General features: G+C 33.6%; 1 protein-coding gene across 9 annotated transcripts in view; it reads right to left on the bottom strand.

Annotated features, from left to right (window-relative positions):
• Nucleotides 1-23379, bottom strand: part of LOC136026982 (rho-related BTB domain-containing protein 1-like) — a 218748-nt gene that overhangs the window by 158167 nt on the left and 37202 nt on the right. For all 9 annotated transcript variants that reach the window (XR_010617465.1, XM_065703854.1, XM_065703855.1 and 6 more), the window contains one exon: nt 13579-13682. Coding sequence is in view for 8 of the 9 variants with exons in the window: in XM_065703854.1 (XP_065559926.1) it covers nt 13579-13682 (104 nt within the window). In the remaining variant the exon portion in view is untranslated. The remainder of the gene's footprint in view (nt 1-13578; nt 13683-23379) is intronic.

Here is a 23379-nt window from a genome sequence, read left to right as displayed (position 1 = left end):
GACCGGGACACCGGGATACAAATGACGACCGGGACACAGGGAATATAAATGACGACCGGGACACAGGGACACAACTACAACGGGGACACCGGGGGAAACAGGGGGATGTAAATGACGACCGGGACACCGGGACAGGGAATGGTCGATTAGCAATCACCATCAACAAAGCTCAAGGGTAATCATTAGAATCATGAGGTATAGATCTGAATACAGATTGTTTTCCCATGGACCATTATATGTTGCATGTACAAGAGTCGGTAAACCTGACAATCTATTTATATGCAAAGACAATGGGACAGCAAAGAATGTTGTATATTCGCAAGTTTTACGTAGTTAAAACCATATATATATATATATATATATATATATATATATATATATACTAGCTGTTGGGGTGGCGCTTCGCGCCACCCCAACACCTAGTTGGTGGGGGCGCTTCGCGCCCCCCCCAAGCCCCCCCGCGCGCGTAAGTCGTTACGCGCCATAATAGTTACGCGCCATTGTAGTTGTGTCCCTATGTCCCACCTGTGAATATAGATAGATATATATATATGGTTTTAACTACGTAAAACTTGCGAATATACAACATTCTTTGCTGTCCCATTGTCTTTGCATATAAATAGATTGTCAGGTTTACCGACTCTTGAACATGCAACATATAATGGTCCATGGGAAAACAATCTGTATTCAGATCTATACCTCATGATTCTAATGATTGCCCTTGAGCTTTGTTGATGGTGATTGCTAATCGACCATTCCCTGTCCCGGTGTCCCGGTCGTCATTTACATCCCCCTGTTTCCCCCGGTGTCCCCGTTGTAGTTGTGTCCCTGTGTCCCGGTCGTCATTTATATTCCCTGTGTCCCGGGTCCCGGTCGTCATTTGTATCCCGGTGTCCCGGTCTGTATATACATTCGTTTTTTAGTTTTGTTTTTCTCCTTTATTTTTTTCCTTTTTTTTCTTTTTTAGCTTATTTAGATTTTTAGATTTTTTAGTTTTTTTATTAGTTTTTAGTTTTTTTTTCTTTTTAGTTTTTTTGTCCCGGTCGTCATTTATATCCCCCTGTTTCCCCCGGTGTCCCCGTTGTAGTTGTGTCCCTGTGTCCCGGTCGTCATTTATATTCCCTGTGTCCCGGTCGTCATTTGTATCCCGGTGTACCGGTCTGTATATACATTCGTTTTTTAGTTTTGTTTTTCTCCTTTATTTTTTTCCTTTTTTTTTCTTTTTTAGTTTATTTAGATTTTTAGATTTTTTAGTTTTGTCCTGGTCGTCATTTATACTCCCTGTGTCCCGGTGCTTTGTTGATTGCTAATCGAACATTCCTTTTGTCCTGGTCGCTTTCTCTTTGAGTGTCGTCATTTATTTTTTTCTTTTTTAGTTCTTTTAGTTTTTACCTTTTTTAGTTTTTTTTTAGTTTTTAGTTTTTTTAGTTTTTTACCTTTTTTTAGTTTTTTTAGTTTTTTTAGTTTTTTAGCTTTTTTATTTTTTTTATTAGTTTTTAGTTTTTTTGTAGTTTTTGCCTTTTTTTTAGTTTTTTTAGTTTTTTAGCTTTTTTATTAGTTTTTAGTTTTTTTTGTAGTTTTTGCCTTTTTTTAGTTTTTTTAGTTTTTTAGCTTTTTTATTTTTTTTATTAGTTTTTAGTTTTTTTTGTAGTTTTTGCCTTTTTTTTCTCTTTGAGTGTCGTCATTTTTTAGTTTTTTCCTTTTTTTTTAGTTTTTTATTGGTTTTTACCTTTATTTTAGCTTATTTTTCAGTTTTTTCCTTTTTTTTAGTTTTTTTTTATTTTTTATTTTTTTTAGTTTTTTACCTTTTTTTAGTTTTTTTAGTTTTTTTAGTTTTTTAGCTTTTTTACTTTTTTTATTAGTTTTTAGTTTTGTTTGTAGTTTTTGCCTTTTTAGTTTTTTATTGGTTTTTACCTTTATAGTTTTTTTAGTTTTTTAGCTTTTTATTTTTTTTATTAGTTTTTAGTTTTTTTTGTAGTTTTTGCCTTTTTTTAGTTTTTTCAGTTTTGACGTCACCTAATCCAGTTTTTTCAGGTGACGTCACCTGACACATCCATCCACACATCCACAGACAGACAGACAACTTATTTTTATATAGATAGATTATACTCCCTGTGTCCCGGTGCTTTGTTGATTGCTAATCGAACATTCCTTTTGTCCTGGTCGCTTTCTCTTTGAGTGTCGTCATTTATTAGTTTTTTCCTTTTTTTTTTTAGTTTTTTATTGGTTTTTACCTTTATTTTAGCTTATTTTTCAGTTTTTTCCTTTTTTTTAGTTTTTTTTTATTTTTTATTTTTTTTAGTTTTTTACCTTTTTTTAGTTTTTTTAGTTTTTTTAGTTTTTTAGCTTTTTTACTTTTTTTTATTAGTTTTTAGTTTTTTTTTGTAGTTTTTGCCTTTTTTTAGTTTTTTCAGTTTTTTTTTTAGTTTTTTATTGGTTTTTACCTTATAGTTTTTTTAGTTTTTTAGCTTTTTTATTTTTTTTATTAGTTTTTAGTTTTTTTTGTAGTTTTTGCCTTTTTTTAGTTTTTTCAGTTTTGACGTCACCTAATCCAGTTTTTTCAGGTGACGTCACCTGACACATCCATCCACACATCCATCCACACATCCATCCACAGACAACTTATTTTTATATATATAGATATATATATATATATATATATATATATATATCTATATTCACAGGTGGGACATAGGGACACAACTACAATGGCGCGTAACTATTATGGCGCGTAACGACTTACGCTCGCGGGGGGGCTTGGGGGGGGGCGCGAAGCGCCCCCACCAACTAGGTGTTGGGGTGGCGCGAAGCGCCACCCCAACAGCTAGTATATATATATATATATCTATCTATATATATAAAAATAAGTTGTCTGTCTGTCTGTGGATGGATCAGGTGACGTCACCTGAAAAAACTGGATCAGGTGACAAAACTGAAAACTGAAAAAACTAAAAAAAGGCAAAAACTACAAAAAAAACTAAAAACTAATAAAAAAAAATAAAAAAGCTAAAAAACTAAAAAAACTAAAAAAAGGCAAAAACTACAAAAAAAACTAAAAACTAATAAAAAAGCTAAAAAACTAAAAAAACTAAAAAAAGGCAAAAACTACAAAAAAAACTAAAAACTAATAAAAAAAATAAAAAAGCTAAAAAACTAAAAAAACTAAAAAAAACTAATAAAACTAAAAAAAGGTAAAAAACTAAAAAAACTAAAAACTAAAAAAACTAAAAAAAAAGGAAAAAACTGAAAAATAAGCTAAAATAAAGGTAAAAACCAATAAAAAACTAAAAAAAAAACTGAAAAAACTAAAAAAAGGCAAAAACTACAAAAAAAAACTAAAAACTAATAAAAAAAGTAAAAAAGCTAAAAAACTAAAAAAACTAAAAAAACTAAAAAAAGGTAAAAAACTAAAAAAAATAAAAATAAAAAAAAAACTAAAAAAAAGGAAAAAACTGAAAAATAAGCTAAAATAAAGGTAAAAACCAATAAAAAACTAAAAAGAAAAAAAGGAAAAAACTAAAAAAAATTTTCATCTAAAAAACTAAAAAAAACTAAAAAAGGTAAAAACTGAAAGAACTAAAAAAGAAAAAAATAAATGACGACACTCAAAGAGAAAGCGACCAGGACAAAAGGAATGTTCGATTAGCAATCAACAAAGCACCGGGACACAGGGAGTATAAATGACGACCAGGACATAAGTAAAAAAAAAAAACTAACAAAACTAAAAAGAAGGTAAAAACTACAAAAAAACTAAAAAGAAAAAAACTAAAAAAAGGCAAAAACTACAAAAAAAACTAAAAACTAATAAAAAAGCTAAAAAACTAAAAAAACTAAAAAAAGGCAAAAACTACAAAAAAAACTAAAAACTAATAAAAAAATAAAAAAGCTATAAAACTAAAAAAACTAAAAAAAACTAAAAAAAGGTAAAAAACTAAAAAAACTAAAAAAAAACTAAAAAAAAGGAAAAAACTGAAAAATAAGCTAAAATAAAGGTAAAAACCAATAAAAAACTAAAAAAAAACTGAAAAAACTAAAAAAAGGCAAAAACTACAAAAAAACTAAAAACTAATAAAAAAAGTAAAAAAGCTAAAAAACTAAAAAAACTAAAAAAACTAAAAAAAGGTAAAAAACTAAAAAAAATAAAAAATAAAAAAAAACTAAAAAAAGGAAAAAACTGAAAAATAAGCTAAAATAAAGGTAAAAACCAATAAAAAACTAAAAAGAAAAAAAGGAAAAAACTAAAAAAATTTTCATCTAAAAAACTAAAAAAACTAAAAAAGGTAAAAACTAAAAGAAGTAAAAAAGAAAAAAATAAATGACGACACTCAAAGAGAAAGCGACCAGGACAAAAGGAATGTTCGATTAGCAATCAACAAAGCACCGGGACACAGGGAGTATAAATGACGACCAGGACATAAGTAAAAAAAAAACTAACAAAACTAAAAAGAAGGTAAAAACTACAAAAAAACTAAAAAGAAAAAAAAACTAAAAACTAATAAAAAAACTAAAAAATCTAAAAATCTAAATAAACTAAAAAAGAAAAAAAAGGAAAAAAATAAAGGAGAAAAACAAAACTAAAAAACGAATGTATATACAGACCGGGACACCGGGATACAAATGACGACCGGGACAGAGGGAATATAAATGACGACCGGGACACAGGGACACAACTACAACGGGGACACCGGGGGAAACAGGGGGATATAAATGACGACCGGGACACCGGGACAGGGAATGGTCGATTAGCAATCACCATCAACAAAGCTCAAGGGCAATCATTAGAATCATGAGGTATAGATCTGAATACAGATTGTTTTCCCATGGACCATTATATGTTGCATGTTCAAGAGTCGGTAAACCTGACAATCTATTTATATGCAAAGACAATGGGACAGCAAAGAATGTTGTATATTCGCAGGTTTTACGTAGTTAAAACCATATATATATATATATATATATATATATATATATATATATATATATATATATATATATATATATATATATATATCTATCTATATTCACAGGTGGGACATAGGGACACAACTACAATGGCGCGTAACTATTATGGCGCGTAACGACTTACGCGCGCGGGGGGGCTTGGGGGGGGGCGCGAAGCGCCCCCACCAACTAGGTGTTGGGGTGGCGCGAAGCGCCACCCCAACAGCTAGTATATATATATATATATATATATATATATATATATATATATACATATATATATATATATATATATATATATATATATATATATATATAAATATATATATATTTTCTTTTTAGTTTTTTTGTAGTTTTTACCTTTTTTAGTTTTTTCTTCTTTTGTATTAATGCTAAAACCAAGGTTCAAACCTGGAGCCTCTCGGACCTAGAACCTGAAACATAACGCTTTACCAACTCAGCTACTTCGGCTGAATACATTCGTTTTGGAGCAGCTTCCTCGGGTGTTGCCATTGTAGGTTCTTCAGTCATTTTACAATTAGAAATTTCTCTTTCAACGGTCTTCTTACAATTAAAAATTTGTCTTTGAACGATATTCTTAAATACCTGTGTCCTGGTCGTCATTTATATTCCCTGAGTCCCGGTCGTCATTTGTGTCCCGGTATCCCAGTCTGTAATTTCTCTTTGAGTGTCCCGGTCGTTATTTATATTCCCTCTGTCCCGGTCGTCATTGTGTCTCGGTCTGTAATTTCTCTTTGAGTGTTTTTTCTTTTTAGTATTTTTTTAGTTTTTTACATTTTTTCTTTTTCAGTTTTCTTTTTCTTCTTTATTTTTCAGCGTGTCCTGGTCGTCATTTATATTCCCTGTGTCCCGGTCGTCATGTTTTTTACATTTTTTCTTTTTTCAGTTTTCTTTTTCTTCTTTATTTTTCAGCTTCACTATGAAATACATATCGCCGAACCTTCGTTTTTTTAACTAAAATCTGGTAGGCATTGATGACCTTATCCAAGTCAAAATCCCAAACCCAATCATCATCGCTATCATTTTCAGTTTTGATATGTTTTGACTCTCGCTGTCCAGGTGGATCTAACTGCGCGGTTTTACGTTCTTTAGCCTCAAGCCTGTTTCCTTGCTGTTCTTTTGATTCCTCGGCACGCTTTCTTTTCTGACTTTCTCTATCAGCAGCAAGTTTTTTGGCATAGACTCTTTGAGCATCTTCATCGGCTTTTGCCATGGTAAGTTCATCAGTCATTGTAAACTTAAACATTAATAAATTTCTACGTGAACATATGTCTTAAATATCTTGAATGACGTCACCGTCAAAGCAAAAATGACGACAACTAATTTCATGACGTCAGCCGACACAGAAACATGACGTCACCTGATCCACAGACGGACAGACAACTTATCTATTATATATAAAAATAGTTGTCTGTGTGTGGATCTGTGGATCAGGTGACGTCATGTTTGTTCGCATATGACGTCTGAATTATTTCACACTAATACAAAAGAAGAAAAAAACTAAAAAAGGTAAAACTACAAAAAAAAACTAAAAGAAAAAAAAACTAAAAAAGCTAAAAAACTAAAAAAACTAAAAAAAGGTAAAAATCTAATAACTAAAAAAAAACTGAAAAAAATAAAAAAAGGCAAAAACTACAAAAAAAATAAAAACTAATAAAAAACTAAAAAAGCTAAAAAACTAAAAAACTAAAAAAAAAATAAAAAAAAAATAAAAAAAGGTAAAAAAAAAACTAAAAAAACTAAAAACTAAAAAGAAAAAAACTAAAAAAAAGGAAAAAACTGAAAAATAAAAGAGAAAAAGAAAACTAAAAAAATATGAATAAATATATATAAAAATAAGTTGTTTGTGGGTTATGTCTGTCTGTCTGTCCTGTCGAGTGACGTCGTGTTTGTCCGCATATGACGTCTGAATTATTTCACACTAATACACAAGAAGAAAAAAAACTAAAAAGGTAAAAACTACAAAAAAAAACTAAAAAGAAAAAAAACTAAAAAAGCTAAAAAACTAAAAAAAGCTAAAAAAAGGTAAAAAACTAAAAACTAAAAAAAAACTGAAAAAACTAAAAAAAAGTAAAAACTAAAAAAAAATAAAAACTAATAAAAAAACTTAAAAAGCTAAAAACTAAAAAAAACTAAAAAAACTAAAAAAAGGTAAAAAACAAAAAAAAACCTAAAAACTAAAAAAGAAAAAACTAAAAAAAAGGAAAAAACTGAAAAATAAGAGAAGTTCGCATATGACGTCTGAATTATTTCACACTAATACAAAAGAAGAAAAAACTAAAAAAGGTAAAAACTACAAAAAAAACTAAAAAGAAAAAAAACTAAAAAGCTAAAAAAACTAAAAAAAACTAAAAAAAAGGTAAAAATCTTATAACTAAAAAAAACTGAAAAAAATAAAAAAAGGCAAAAACTACAAAAAAAATAAAAACTAATAAAAAAACTAAAAAAGCTAAAAAACTAAAAAAAACTAAAAAAAAACTAAAAAAAGGTAAAAAACTAAAAAAACTAAAACTAAAAAAGAAAAAAACTAAAAAAAGGAAAAAACTGAAAAATAAAGAGAAAAAGAAAAATAAAAAATATGAATAAATATATATAAAAATAAGTGTTTGTGGGTTATGTCTGTCTGTCTGTCTGTCGAGTGACGTCGTGTTTGTCCGCATATGACGTCTGAATTTATTTCACACTAATACAAAGAAAGAAAAAAAACTAAAAAAGGTAAAAACTACAAAAAAAAAACTAAACAGAAAAAAAACTAAAAAGCTAAAAAACTAAAAAAAAACTAAAAAAAGGTAAAAAACTAAAAACTAAAAAAAAACTGAAAAAACTAAAAAAAGGCAAAAACTAAAAAAAAAACTAAAAACTAATAAAAAAACTAAAAAAGCTAAAAAACTAAAAAAAACTAAAAAAAGGTAAAAAACAAAAAAAAACTAAAAACTAAAAAAGAAAAAACTAAAAAAAAGGAAAAAACTGAAAAAAGAGAAAAAGTAAACTAAAAAAATATTAATAAATATAAAAAATATAAATATAAATATAATATAAATTAGCAATCAACAAAGCACCGAGACACAAATGACGACCGGGACACAGGGAGTATAAATGACGACCAGGACATAAGTAAAAAAAAAAACTAAAAAAATGGTAAAAACTACAAAAAAACTAAAAACTAATAAAAAAACTAAAAAATCTAAAAATCTAAATAAACTAAAAAAGAAAAAAAAGAAAAAAGGAAAAAAATAAAGGAGAAAAACAAAACTAAACAAGAGCTAAGAGCTCATATGGCACTTGTGACGAGGTCGGAAGAGCCGAGAGCTCATATGGTACGAGGTCGGAAGAGCAAGAGCTCATTTGGACGAGGTCGGAAGAGCCGAGAGCTCATATGGTACGAGGTCGGAAGAGCCAAGAGCCAAGAGCTCATTTGGCACTTGTGAGAAGGTCAGAACCTAAAGTTAAACTTTATAGCACAAGATCCTTCTAAATATCAAATTTCATTAAGATCTGGTCACCCTTTCGTAAGTTACAAAATACCTCAATTTTCAAAATTACCTCCCCCCTCCCCAATTCCACCAAAGAGAGCAGATCCGGTCCAGTTATGTCAGTCACGTATCTTAGACAGGTTTCTATTCTTCCCATCCAGTTTCATCCTGATCTCACCGCTTTAAGTATTTTCTAAGATTTCCGTCCCCCCAACTGCCCCCCCCCCAATTACGTTTGATCCGGTTGAGATTTAAAATAAGATATCAGAGTTACGAGGGTCCTTCTAAATATGAAGTTTCATGAAGATCCGATCACTCCTTCGTAAGTTAAAAATACGTTATTTTTCTTATTTTTCAGAATTACCCCCCCCCCCCCGCAATTGAGCGGATCCGTTCCAATTATGTAAATTACGTATGCAAGACTTTTGCTTATTTTTCCAACCAAGTTTCATCCCAATCCCTCCAATCTAAGCGTTTCCCATCATTTTAGGTCTCCCCACCCCAAACTTCCCCCAATGTCACCAGATCCGGTCAGGATTTAAAATAAGAGCTTTGAGCCACGATATCCTTCTAAAAATCAAATTTCATGGAGATCCAATCACCTGTTCGTAAGTTAAAAATACCTCATTTTTTCAAATTTTTCAGGATTAACCCCCCCCCCCCCAACTACCCAAAAGAGAGCGGATCCGTTCCGTTTATGTCAATCATCTATCTAGGACTTGTGTTTATTTTTCCCACCATGTTTCATCCCGATCCCTCCACTCTAAGTGTTTTCCAAGTTTTAGGTTTCCCCCCTCCCAACTCCCCGCCCCCATCACCAGATCCGGTCGGGATTTAAAATAAGAGCTCTAAGACACGATATCCTTCTAAACATCAAATTTCATTGAGATCCGATCACCCGTTCGTAAGTTGAAATACCTCATTTTTCTAATTTTTAAGACTTACTCCCCCCCCTCCCAACTACCCCAAAGAGAGCAATAAGTTCCGATTATGTCAATCATGTATCTGGGACTTGCGCTTATTTTTTCCATCAAGGTTCATCCCGATCCCTCTACTCTAAGTGTTTTCCAAGATTTTAGGTTTCCCCCCTCCAACTCCCCCAATGTCATCAGACCCAGTCGGGATTTAAAATAAGAGCTCTGAGACACAATATCATTCCAAACATCAAATTTCATTAAGATCCAATCACCCGCTCATAAGTTAAAAATACTTCATTTTTTCTATTTTTCCGAATTAACCGGCCACTACTTCCCCCCCCCCAGATGGTCAAATTGGGGGGAAAACGACTATTTCTAATTTAATCTGGTCCGGTCCCTGATACGCTTGCCAAATTTCATCGTCCTAGCTTACCTGGAAGTGCCTAAAGTAGCAGAACCGGGACTTTAGGTTTTCTCCCTCCAACTCCCCCCAATGTCATCAGATCCGGTCGCGATTTAAAATAAAAGCTCTAAGACACAATATCATTCCAAACATTAAATTTCATTAAGATCCAAATACCCGCTGATAAGTTAAAAATACTTCATTTTTTCTATTTTTTGCGAATTAACCGGGCCCCCACTCCCCCCCAGATGGTCAAATCGGGAAGAAACGACTATTTCTAATTTAATCTGGTCCGGTCCCTGATACGCTTGCCAAATTTTCATCGTCCAGCTTACCCTGGAAGTGCCTAAAGTAGCAAAACCGGGACGACCGACAGACCGACAGACAGACAGACCGACAGACAGACCGACAGAATTGGCGACTGCTATATGTCACTTGGTTAATACCAAGTGCCATAAAAACGAATGTATATACAGACCGGGACACCGGGATACAAATGACGACCGGGACACAGGGAATATAAATGACGACCGGGACACAGGGACACAACTACAATGGGGACGCCGGGGGGCACAGGGGGATATAAATGACGACAGGGACACCGGGACACAAGGAATATAAATGACGCCCGGGACACTCAAAGAGAAATCACAGACTGGAACACCGGGACACAAATGACGACCGGGACACAGGGAATATAAATGACGACCGGACACAGGGACATAACTACAAAGGGGACGCCGGGGGTGCACAGGGGGATATATAAATGACGATGGCGACTCAGGGAATGGTCGATTAGCAATCATCATCAACAAAGCTCAAGGGCAATCATTAGAATCATGAGGTATAGATCTGAATACGGATTGTTTTCCCCATGGACCATTATATGTTGCATGTTCAAGAGTCGGTAAACCTGACAATCTATTTATATGCACAGACAATGGGACAGCAAAGAATGTTGTATATTCGCAAGTTTTACGTAGTTAAAAACATATATATATATATATATATATATATATATATATATATATATATATATATATAAATATATATATATATATATATATATATATATATATATATATATATATATATATCTATATTCACAGGTGGGACATAGGGACACAACTACAATGGCGCGTAACTAATATGGCGCGTAACGACTTACGCGCGCGGGGGGGCTTGGGGGGGGCGCGAAGCGCCCCCACCAACTAGGTGTTGGGGTGGCGCGAAGCGCCACCCCAACAGCTAGTTTTTATATATATAGATAGATAGATTCATTCGTATTATGATTCTAGCGACTCTCACGTGGCATGACAGGTGATGAGTTTTCCTAGAATTACGACGGATAAATGTCTAATCTTGTTTACTAATTTGGCAATTTAAATAATATGTACTGCCTCTTATCATCATAAAATAGAAAGAAAAATAATCCGTTTGTTAAGTGTTCCATAGTATAGTAAGGGAAAAAAAGTACGAAGAACAGTGAAAATGAAATTGGATTATTTGAATTGATTAAAGAAAAAAAGGCAAAGCCATATATATCTCAAACAATAAGAAGAAGAATTGGGGCTGAATTTTTAATGAAAAAGACCTCTAAGAACAGTTTTTCAGCCATTGTGCAGCTAAGCAGTTGTGCAGTTTAGTAATAACGGGACCAAATTGAAAAAACAGGAAAAAACTTTGGTGGAAAATCCGCAAAAATATAAGCAAAACATATACTAAACAGCTTAAGAATGTGTAGCTCTTCTTTTAAGCCTAAGTTGTGAAGATGAAAAGGTGGGAATCAAAAGACTTAATATTCAAATTTTAACGGATGAAGAGCGTTGTCAGTCCTAAGTTAGTTTTGCCTCTTTATTTTCATGGTCTAACGTGGCAACATTGATGAAAATGTGGTACTGCCCTATTAAATTATTAATGTTGAAACAGCCAAAACAAAAATCTTGGAAAATCATGCTTTTCAGGTATGAGCATGCATAAGATGGGTTTAGGGGCGCAAAAAATGTTTTTATTTTGATGTCCTTGGTACTTTGAACTAAGATTTAGACTGATTCCTAGATCTTTTGGTTTGTTATTCCGTCCAGGTAACTACCATCCAGAGAAATAAATTTAAAGGCACAGAAGAAAAAGTGCCACAAAACAGTAGTATGAAGCCAAGTCACATTAAAAAGTCATTAGTAATTTAGAAGAAACAGGGTTAAAAACTTAATTTCGGGATTTAGTGCAAAAATAAACTTCAAGGCAAGTGGCTCTCAGGTAGTTAATTATCAAAAACTTATCAAAAAGGATATTTTTTTTTATTATTAATCAGGGTGTCCTTCTTAACAGAACCGCAGAAGACTATCAGTATTATATCAGGAACTATAAGTGCATTTTTGGGCTCACTCATGTTGAATCCATTAACCATGTTTTGAATCCTGTTTTCCTTAAACTACTTAAAATTCAGACACTTCAAACTTAAATTATAGCAATTAATCATGGTACTTTGGATTAAAGCAAATAGAAAACGTTGAAGGTAGAAAAAATATAAGGCACGATTTTTATGACTTATGTAAGACCAAATCACGTTTATTTTTATGCTTAAGAGTTTTGTTAAATAGCATTAGTTGTATCCCTGGATACTTTTTAGAAGTTAGTTGATAGCACACATTTAATATACCCCCTCCAGGCCCAACCCCTTTGAAATAGTAAGGGAAAAATTTGAAACGGCAATTGTAAGATAATATTTTCAATGAAAATGAAAAGCCACTCGTTTCCTATTTCAGATAGATTTATATTTCTTCATTCACAAACAGAAATAAAATTTTTACTATTTACAAACGCTGTACTTCTCAAAAAACTAACAATTTTACTGGCGTGCAGCCTAAGATACAAACCAGTTTAATCAATTCTAATGCAATACTAAGAAAAAAAAACAGAATTTTTCAACAATATCATTTCCATATCACACCGATACCACAATCCCCTTAACATCAACTCCCTGCCGACCCATTACCGTTCCTCAATGCTACTCCACCTCCCTTCACCCTGTATCATACCAAACAATCGTCCGAATCAGCCTTTAAATAGCATTCTACCCCCTCCTTCCTACCTGTAAAAATCAAATTACCCATCTTTTAATAAACACTCCTTTACTAATGGTAAAAGTCAATAAACAGTTAACAGTTGTTTGTTAATTTAGATAGTTTGACCGAGAACGTTTTTAACTTGAATTAATGCTCCTGCAGGTGGTCCAGTGTAGAGAGACACGTGACTCTTCCCCTCCAATCGGAACGGTCTTATGCAAGCATGACAGCTTCTTTCTGATCAGTACCGATCACTGAGAGGTACTGGGTATGGGTAAGGCTGTCCCTCCATCTGGGGTCTTCTGCAGGGGTACTTGCAGTCATGCGTAGGAGAATCAAAACTGAATGGTGTTCGGGCGGGTGTTTCTGCTGGCGAACGGACCAAGTGACCAAACCACCGCAGGGTTTGTGCAGCGAGCTGATGAGAGTTGGGGGTCTGGTCTGTGAGTGCCAGTAGTCGGGTGTCCGAGACAAAGTCGTACAACCTGATCCGTTCAATACGTCTCAAGAACTTTGTTTAGGTCCCGACTATGGTATCACGAACAGAAGCAGCAGCCAGTTGGGTCTCAGCGCCGTAGAGGACTTGGATTACCATAGAAATGTTTTTAAGCTGGACGGAAATTAAAGACCAAAGAATGTAGACTGGATATTTCACCAAGAGAAAACGATTTAGCCTAAATTAAATGCAAGGGAATTATCCTTTAATCTATTAAACTGAAGTCACCTTATGCAATCCCTACAATTAGAAAATGTGTTACCTTCCGTAAGAAAATCTTCTATCCTTATCATGGTCTCCAAAAGTATCCCAAAGACGAAGAGATACATTCACTCCATCCACTTCTTCCCACGACCGTTCCAACACCTTAAAAACAAATAAATAGGCATTTAAAGGGAGCCTTTGGAAAGATTATTATTGTGGACTATTATTGTGTGCAAGCTCGTATTCAGGGGAAAGGTTAAGGGGTTTCAATCCCCCCTTCCGAAATAATGTTCCCGATTCGTTAAAACGTTATGCATAAAAATACAATTTTGATGCGTTTTTAATTTTTTACCCCTGATTGTATGTGTATTTCACTAGTGTTAAGTCTTATCTTATTTAAAATAGCACAGCAACAGTTGTCACCTATTTTATTAGGCTTCATCCCCTTTCCAAAATTTTAAAATGAGAACAAGAAAATTTGATAAGGCAGGCGATTGATTACCCTATCCCTTCTTTTTAATAAGCTTTTCTAAAGTGACCTCTGCAAAAGACAGTAATGTTAAGGTCAATACTATCCAACTATCATTTGTAGTAGACAATATATGCTTCGTCTACATTTTAGTCTAGTGGCCCAAGCCACACCACCGTCAAATCTGTAGAAAAACGGCCAAAATTGATAAATGACATGTAGTTTTGTTTGATTTGGACGTGTACAGCAGAAGTTCAAAACTAAAATGGCAAATTGGTTTGAAAAACTTGCATCATCACTAACTTGTTCCCGACCACTATCTACTATTACTTTACCTTTCTATTTTTGCCAGCTTTCTTTTGCCATCTTGCAGATAGAAAAACGCATGTTCCAATCTTAAATCTTTTTTAATATGAAAAAATCATGCTTAAATCCCTTCACCGATTAGTCATGAATTTTTACACTTGGATTTGAACGACATTGAAATCGACAAATACCGAAAGGGGTTCGTCTACTAATCTGTAATTTGTCTACCAAAAATAAATGTACCAGATTCGTCTTACACATAGGAAAACAGTTGTTCCAAGCTTCCATCTTTTCTAATATATAAATAAATATAATATAAATTAAAATATGAAAAAATAAAATGTAGATATAAAATCCATATTTAAAATATTAATATAATATAATGTAAATAAGAATATAAGAAAGTCCTGCCTTAAATCTTCACTCGTTTTAGTCGATCACAGATTTTACGCTTAAGAGTTGAACCGTGTTCAACTCGACAACTTACGAACAAGATACAAAACTGGCGTAGTAGTCGTTCGTTATTTTGATTTTATCCGTAAGTGAGGCAGTAGTTTGCCCTGGGCATAAATATCATCTTCGCAGGGTCAGTCTACACAGAAGCAATGTTAGAAAAAGAGCATTGGAAACTTATAAGAGTGGACACTGGCACTTGTGTAAAAAAATCTTCAACGTTGTTCAGCGTTTGATGGCTTTGTTTGACCCTAAACTGCTGCAAATTAGTGCTTTCAGATATTTTGGAACATCGTAGAGTGTAAAAAAAAGTAGAATCCTGTCACCATCTCAGTCATCTTAACCTGTCATGATTTTTTTCCAAGTCAACCCAGGCCTCCTCTGGGTGGACTAGATTGTAATTGTTGACAAACAAGAAAACTATTGATTATCACGTATTTTAAAATTTTACCTGTTGTCTTGCAATATCGTAAATTAATTATATCAATTATTTAATTATCTTGGAAATTTTCTACCTTTTTAATGACGTTGCCAGGCACCACACTCTTAGTGGCTGGCCAATTAGTTTTTAATTCTTACCTTCCCATGTTAAATCGTTAAAGATCCAATTCTTATAAATCTCATTCCCTTTGATATTATATACAAAACTACATCTGTCTGTGTCTGATACAAAATGGAGGGGGTGTAGTGTTGTAAAGGCATTATTAGGCCAAAATTACAACAGCTACGGATTTGAACAAAGCACAGGTAGGGGTGAACACAGGAGGAGATCTTAGGGGCGAGTTCACCCCTCAGAAGGTCAGAAGTTAAAATAATTTCAGGGATGGAGGGCAAAAGTACCAATCAGGGAACAAAAGATTGCTTCGTGCCCCACCCCTGTGTATAGGGGGACTCTTCAATTACCAGAGGAATCCTTTAAGAAATACCGTTCTGGACAAATTGTTGGTACCCTCATTGGTTTAAAGTTTTGTAACAAAAAGCCAATCAAGTTCAGTCGAAAGGAGATTTTATATCTAATAAATGCACAGTATAACTCGTATAGATTTATTAAACTTGAGTTACGAATGTTTTAAAGATAATTGACAAAGAGATTTTTTCATGATTGGTTAAAAAATAACGACACACAGAAGGCCATATGTAAACAAAGCATGTGTGTCCCTTTGGCATTTTGAACAGAAAATCTTCTAGCAGTCTGTGCCTTCAGCTAGAAATTTAAAGCGCAAATGTTACAAGCCATAATATTAAATGAATTAGATTAATTAAAGTAACACAGTTAGTACAGAGACCTCTTAGAGCATTCTTATAATCCCTTAAAGCGAATTAAATAAAAAATAGTTTTTTTAACTGAAAGTAAGGAGCAACATTAAACTTAGAGCGAACAGAAATTACTCCGTGTATGAAAGGGGCTGTTCCGTTCTCAACACCCCGCTATTTACACTAAAGTTTGACTCTTTCTCTCAATCCAACTTTATTAAACAGTAGAAAACTTTAGCGTAAAGAGCGGGGCGTTGAGAAGGGAACAGCCCCTTTCATACACGGAGTAATTTCTGTTCGTTTTAAGTTTTAATGCTACTCCTTCTTTCAATTGAAAAAACTTTTTCATGTTTATTTTTTCATTGTCTTTTTTTAAAGTTATGCTATAAAATCCTGCACCTTTTTCATTGAATTTCTCTTCCCCCATGACATATTCCTCCAAGGAAAGATCCTCCCACATAGCCCCCTCCCCTCAACCTCACCCTTCAAACCAAAAAAATCCCCCTGAAAACGTTTGTACACTTCCCAATAACCATTACTGTATGTAAACACTGGTCAAAGTTTGTAACTTGCAGCCCCTCCCCAAGGAACTGTGGGGGAGTAAGTCATCCCCAAAGACACAGTTATTATGGTTTTCGACTATGCGGAACAAAATGGATATCTCAAAATTTTGACCCGTTGACTTTGGGAAAAAAATGAGCGTGAGAGGGGTCCTAGGTGCCCACAAATTTTTTGGTCACTTAAAAAGGGCACTAGAACTTTTCATTTCCGTTAGAATTAGCCCTCTTGCGACATTCTAGGACCACTTGGTCGATACGATAAAACGGAATTTATTGATGGGTGGGAGACTGCAAAGAGTAGGTTGCTTAAGTGAAAAATCGTACAAACTTTTGTGGTTAATCCAAGAGGAAATATAATATCATTTGTTCGTCAGATTCTTGGAAAACATGAAAAAAGTTTGGTTTAATAAAGTATTTCGTAATCTTTTTCCAATGCCATTTCGGGCCAAAACTTTTTTTTTGCACAGAAAAAGATGCTGGAGTGATGGCGTAACAGGGAGTATATCCTTTTTTATTTAAGAAAGATCGCGTTTTGTGCCGATAAGATTTTATCCAAATCCAATTACTTCTTCGTAGCGTTTCCCGTGGTGTTTATCAAATCAAACAGATTTTCAAATAAGAATTCTTAAAAATATAAAAACTACAACAAACTTGACTATCAACCTTTCTTTAATTCACGGTATTTAAATTTAACTTTGAGGTCACCTCATCGCGGATGGGGCGTGCGTCACGACCTAGTAAAGAACGAGGTCTATCCCCATAGCAACCGAAAACTTAAAAACACGATATGAAGAGTGTCCAAATGGAAGCTGCTTGGGAAGTGGGAGTCATTATTTCGATTAATCCTGAGTTTAATACGATGGCAAATTTATTTGAATTTCAAAAAATAACCTGAAACCACCACAACAATGGTGTCAAGTTAAATTGAAAATTGCACCATTGGAATCGCCCTAGCCGAAAACCAATAGTAGAATTATAGTCCTCAATTTTGGACAACAAGGAAAATCACTTTCTTATATAAAGCCTCATCTGGAATAACCTGTTCCCTAGTATCTACATAATCAGGGAGGGTTGAATAAGTGAAAAAGATCCTTCCAGGTCATGTGGAAAAGATTTGTGAACAAGGACGTATACAGGATTTTTATTTGAGGGGGGGGGTGTTTTTCGGGTTATAGTCAAGCTTTTAAAAACACAAAAATATGTAAACTATGTGAAAAAATATAGGAAATGGTGAGGAAATCATGCATAATTCTAATATTTTGATGAAAATCAAGGATTCAAATAAATCCATAGTTCAGTTCTTTGTAGCAAATTTGAGTGACATAGCACCCATACTAAGGTGCATATTATTATCAAGTCAAGCTAATAGCACTAGGCGGAAAATTGTCGCATATAGCTTAATAAGTTGTCAAATGGATTTAGAATTTTAAAAAAAAAATTCAAAAAATTAGGATTGTTCTAATAATCCAAGCGTTACTTTTTTATTCTTTGCACTGCAAAGCTCGAGTTGAAATTCTTAGAATTCCTATTAGAAAGCTCGAGATTCCAGGGAGAGTGCATATAGAAGAAAACGGATTAAACCAATCAAGGAAACATCTCGAATTATCTCAGTCGAAGATATGTTCTGAAACGTGAGCCCTTCGAAATAGTGTAAAATATGGTGTATGTCTTCACGGAGATTTGTCAAATAGCCCCGACGGTTATTTGTCAATAACCGTCCCCGCGTTCAATAGCGCGTATAATAATTAATTGTCGTTATTTTTGGCGTTTAATAGGGAATGATAATTACTGGGTTTGTGTCCCAAAGCATTATTAAAACCTATTGCAATTATTATTTTTGATATTCAAAAGCTGTAATAGCTTAAATAATTCGGGAACATCTTGTTTTGCTCACTTATTAGTTATTGGTTAGTTTGTTTTTTACATGTCTAATTCTTATTTCAGTATGAAGATTATGCAAAGATTGTACTTACATTACAAGTTATAAATCTCTAAAACAAGAGAATTAAAAACCAAAATCCATAATTCTTTTAAAAATAAAACCTTTGCTCTTTTTTTATCCCTTGTGGTGTATTCACTTTATCTCAGGTATTAGGTACTGGTTATATCTAGCACTTCTTCTATTTATATATATATATATATATATATATTAACCGGCAGAGTTTGATGCCTGCACGCTACTTTAACTCAAGTGAATTCTCCAGATTCTGTTTAAACCGGTTACAAAGCCCAATAAACTACAATCCTTCCTTATATTAAATTTAAAAAAAACTAGTTTCTTTTAACTGAAAGTAAGGAGCGACATTCCTCTCCGAAATCCCTCGCTCTTTACGCTAAAGCGTTGAATTGTTTTAAAAAGTAGAATTGTGGCAAAGAGTCAAACTTTAGCGTAAAGAGCGAGGGATTGCGGAGGGGACAACCCATTTCATATACGGAGTAATTTCTGTTCGTTTTAAGTTTTAATGTCGCTCCTTACTTTCAGTTAAAAAAACTAGTTTTTTTTTATTTAATTTCTGAACGTTTTTGAATTAATGCATGTTTGATTTTGGCTCTCCGCACATAAATTATTAAATGAAATTTGTATATTAATTCTTTTTTTTTGGCTAAATGGCTTTCTCTTAGTTTTGATCAGACGGTTTTGAGAAATAAGGGGTGGGGAAGGAGGCCTAGTTGCCCTCCAATTTTTCGGTTACTTAAAAAGGCAACTAGAACTTTTAATTTTTAACGAACGTTTTTATTAGTAAAAATATGCGTAACTTAAGAATTAACTTACGTAACAAACTTTTATATTCTTATATTTTTATTATGTATACGAGGGGGTTTGTACCCTCGTTAATGCCTCGCTCTTTACACTAAATCATAAGTTTTGTCCCAATTCTTTAAGAATGACCCCTGAATCAAAAAGGCCGTAGAATAAATAGTTGAAATTACTAAAGTACTTTAGCATAAAGAGTGAGGTATTTATCTCCTCCTAAATACCTCGCTCTTTATGCTAAAGTATTTTTAGAACCCTTCATATGCGTAATAATCTCTGTTCGTTTTAAGTTTCAATGCTACTCCTTACTTTCAATTGAAAAAACGTTTTCATGTTTATTTTTTCATTGTTTTTTTTTTATAGTAATGCTAGAAAATCCTGCGCCCTTTTCATTGAATTTTTCTTCCCCCATAAGATATTCCTCCAAGGAAAGATCCTCCCACATAGTCCCCTCCCCTCAAACCTACCCCCAAACCAAAAAAATCCCCCTGAAAACGTCTGTACACTTCCCACTAACCATTACTATATGTAAACACTGGTCAAAGTTTGTAACTTGCAGCCCATTTCCCAGGGATTGTGGGGGAGTAAGTCATTCCCAAAGACATAGTTATTATTATTTTCGACTATGCGGAACTAAATGGCTAACTCAAAATTTTGATCCGTTGACTTTGGGGAAAAAATGAGCGTGGGAGGGGGCCTAGGTGCCCTCCAATTTTTCTGGTCACTTAAAAAGGGCACTAGAACTTTTCATTTCCGTTAAAATGAGCCCTCTTGCGACACTCTAGGACCACTTGGTCGATACGATGACCCCTGGGGAAAAAAACAACAACAAACAAACAAACAAATAAATAAACACGCGCCCGTGATTTGTCTTCAGGCAAAAAATACAAAATGCAACATTTTTGTAGATAGGAGTTAAAAATTTTTGCTATAGGGTTCCCTGATACGCCGAATCCGATGGTGTGATTTTCGTTAAGATTCTATTACTTTTAGGGGATGTGTCTCCCTATTTTCCAAAATAAGGCAAATTTTCTCAGGCTCGTGACTTTTGATGACAAAGACTAAATTTTATGAAACTTATATATTTAGAATCAGCATAAAAATTCCATTCTTTTGATGTATCTTTTAGCATCAACATTCCGGTTTTTAGAGTTTCGTTTACTATTGAGCCGGGTCGCTCCTTACTACAGTTCGTTACCACGAACTGTTTGAAAATTCTTTGTGAATTGATCTATAAGGATAAGCTTTAGAATCTTTTTTATTAGTTTCAAAGGTCCTGTGGGATTGCAAAATTTACCGAACTGGTTAATTTAGGTATATTTGTCCAAAATTCAGCGATTTTTTTATAGACAGGGTTCGGGCTTTCCCCTTTTATTACTGCATAAATACAATATTTTTTCTAAGGTTTTTGTGCGAATTTTGCTTTTCAACTGCATAGTCTCGCGTCCTTTGAAAAAGTTGCCACCCATTGCCACTCATCTAATTCCATCCTTAAGAAAAGCCTGTTAAAGTATGCTTAAGAAAAAAAGGAGGAAAAATACAAATAAGAGAAAAAGGGGTTTTGTATATTTTACAGATGGTGATCTGCATGTTGCGCAAAGCACAGCACAAGCTAAAATTTTGGTATCTGGCACATTTTTTCCTTTTTTTTCAACCTTTTTTTATATAAATCAAAGTTCTATTACTGGTTGCGTGATCGCAATCATGTTCCTCTGCTTATAAGTAATTAATATCAGACATTGCGCAATTTTAACCATTCGAATTTCTATAAAAAGGACAGTCAGACTGCCTTGTTCTTTTTTCATTTCTTTTTTACGGATCCGCAAACAGGACTTGTAAATGGTCACGTAATACAAAAAGAACAGAATGCAAGTCAATGAAATTTCATTTAAGACTGCTCGTGATATTCCTACATGACATACCTAATTTAATTTCAACTTTCTTGTTACTTTCAACTGTGTGAGTGATTTAGCTGCCAAAGCAATTGGCTGCGAAATAATTAACTCTTTCAAACAGTTCGTGGTAACGAACTGTAGTAAGGAGCGATCCGGCTCAATAGTAACCAAAGCTCAAAGAAATGGAATTTTGGTACCAATGACTACATCAAAAGAATCGCATTTTAATGCTTATTTTAAATATATAAGTTTCATCAAGTTTAGTCTTACCCATCAAAAGTTACGAGCCTGAGAAAATTTGCGTTATTTTAGAAAATAGGGGGAAACACCCCCTAAAAGCCACAGAATCTTAACGAAAATCACACCATCAGATTCAGCGTATCAGAGAACCCTACTGAAGAAGTTTCAAGCTCCTATCTACAAAAATGTGGAATTTTATATTTTTTGCCAGAAGGCAGATCACGGATGCGTGTTTATTGTTTGTTTGTTTTTTTTTTTTTTTTTTTTGTTTTTTTTTTCCCCAGGGATGATCGTATCGACCCAGTTGTCCAAGAACGATGCGAGAGGGCTCATTCTAAGGGAAATGAAAAGTTCTAGTGCCCTTTTTAAGTGACCAAAAAAATTGGAGGGCACCTAGGCCTCTTCCCACGCTAATTATTTTCCCAAAGTCAACGGATCAAAATTCTGGGTCAAGAGTTTGACTCTTTGCCACAATTCTACTTTTTAAAACAATTAAAAGCTTTAGCGTAAAGAGCGAAGGATAGCGGAGGGGACAACCCATTTCATATACGGAGTAATTTCTGTTCGTTTTAAGTTTTAATGTCGCACCTTACTTTCAGCTAAAAAAATTAGTTTTTTTTATTTAATTTCTGAACGTTTTTGAATTAATGCATGTTTGGTTTTGGCTCTCCGCACATAAATTATTAAAATGAAATTTGTATATTAATTCTTTTTTGGCTAAATGGCTTTCTCTTAGTTTTGATCAGACGATTTTGAGAAATAAGGGGTGGAGAAGGAGGCCTAGTTGCCCTCCAATTTTTCGGTTACTTAAAAAGGCAACTAGAACTTTTAATTTTTAACGAACGTTTTTATTAGTAAAAAATATGCGTAACTTAAGAATTAACTTACGCAACAAACTTTCATAACCTTATATTTTTATTATGTATATGAGGGGGTTTGTACCCTCGTTAATACCTCGCTCTTTACACTAAATCGTAAGTTTTGTCCCAATTCTTCAAGAATGACCCCTGCCATTTTATTCAGCGTAGTCGAAAAACCTTATAACTATGTCTTTATGGACGACTTACTCCCCCACAGTCCCCGTGGGAGGTGTTACAAGTTCAAAACTTTGGCCAGTGCTTACATATAGTAATGGTTATTGGGAAGTGTACAGGCGTTTTCAGGAGGATTTTTTGGTTGGAGGCAGGGGTTGAGAAGAGGGGGATATACTGGGGGTACTTTCCATCGAGGAATTTGTCATGGGGGAAGAAAATTTCCATGAAGGGAGCGCAGGATTTACCACCATTACTTAAAAAAAAACAATGAAAAAATAAATATGAAAGTTTTTCTCAGCTGGAAGTAAGCAGCAGCATTAAAACTTAAAACGAACAGAAAATATTACCCATACAAGGGGCTCACCTCCTCCTAATACCTCGCTCTTTACGCTAAAGTATTTTTAGTAATTTCAACTATTTATTCTGCGGCTTTTGTGATTCAGGGGTCATTCTTAATGAATTGGGACAAAATTTAAGCTTTAGTGTAAAGAGTGAGGTACTGACGAGGGGGCGAGTCCCCTCATATCTGTAATAAAAACATGAGAATACAAAAGTTCTTTACGTAAGCTAATTTATAAGTTACGTATATCTTTTGCTTATAAAAAGATTCGTAAAAAATTAAAAGTTCTAGTTGCCTTTTTAATTAACCGAAAATCGGAGGGCAACTAGGTTTCCTCCCCCGCTCTTTTTTTTCTCAAAATCATTCGAGCAAAGTTATAAGAAAGCCATTTAGCCAAAAAAAAAAATATACAAATTTCGTTTTAATTATTCCTCTGCGGAGAGCCAAAATCAAAACATGCATTGATTCAAAAACGTTCGGAAATTAATTTAAAAAAAAACAAGTTTTTTAAATGAAAGTAAGGAGCGACATTAAAACTTAAAACGAACAGAAA

The sequence above is a fragment of the Artemia franciscana genome, chromosome 5 (assembly GCF_032884065.1).
Source record: "Artemia franciscana chromosome 5, ASM3288406v1, whole genome shotgun sequence".
NCBI lineage: Eukaryota > Metazoa > Arthropoda > Branchiopoda > Anostraca > Artemiidae > Artemia > Artemia franciscana.
Note: the sequence above shows the minus strand (reverse complement) of the source record. Positions and strands in the feature narration are given on the sequence as shown.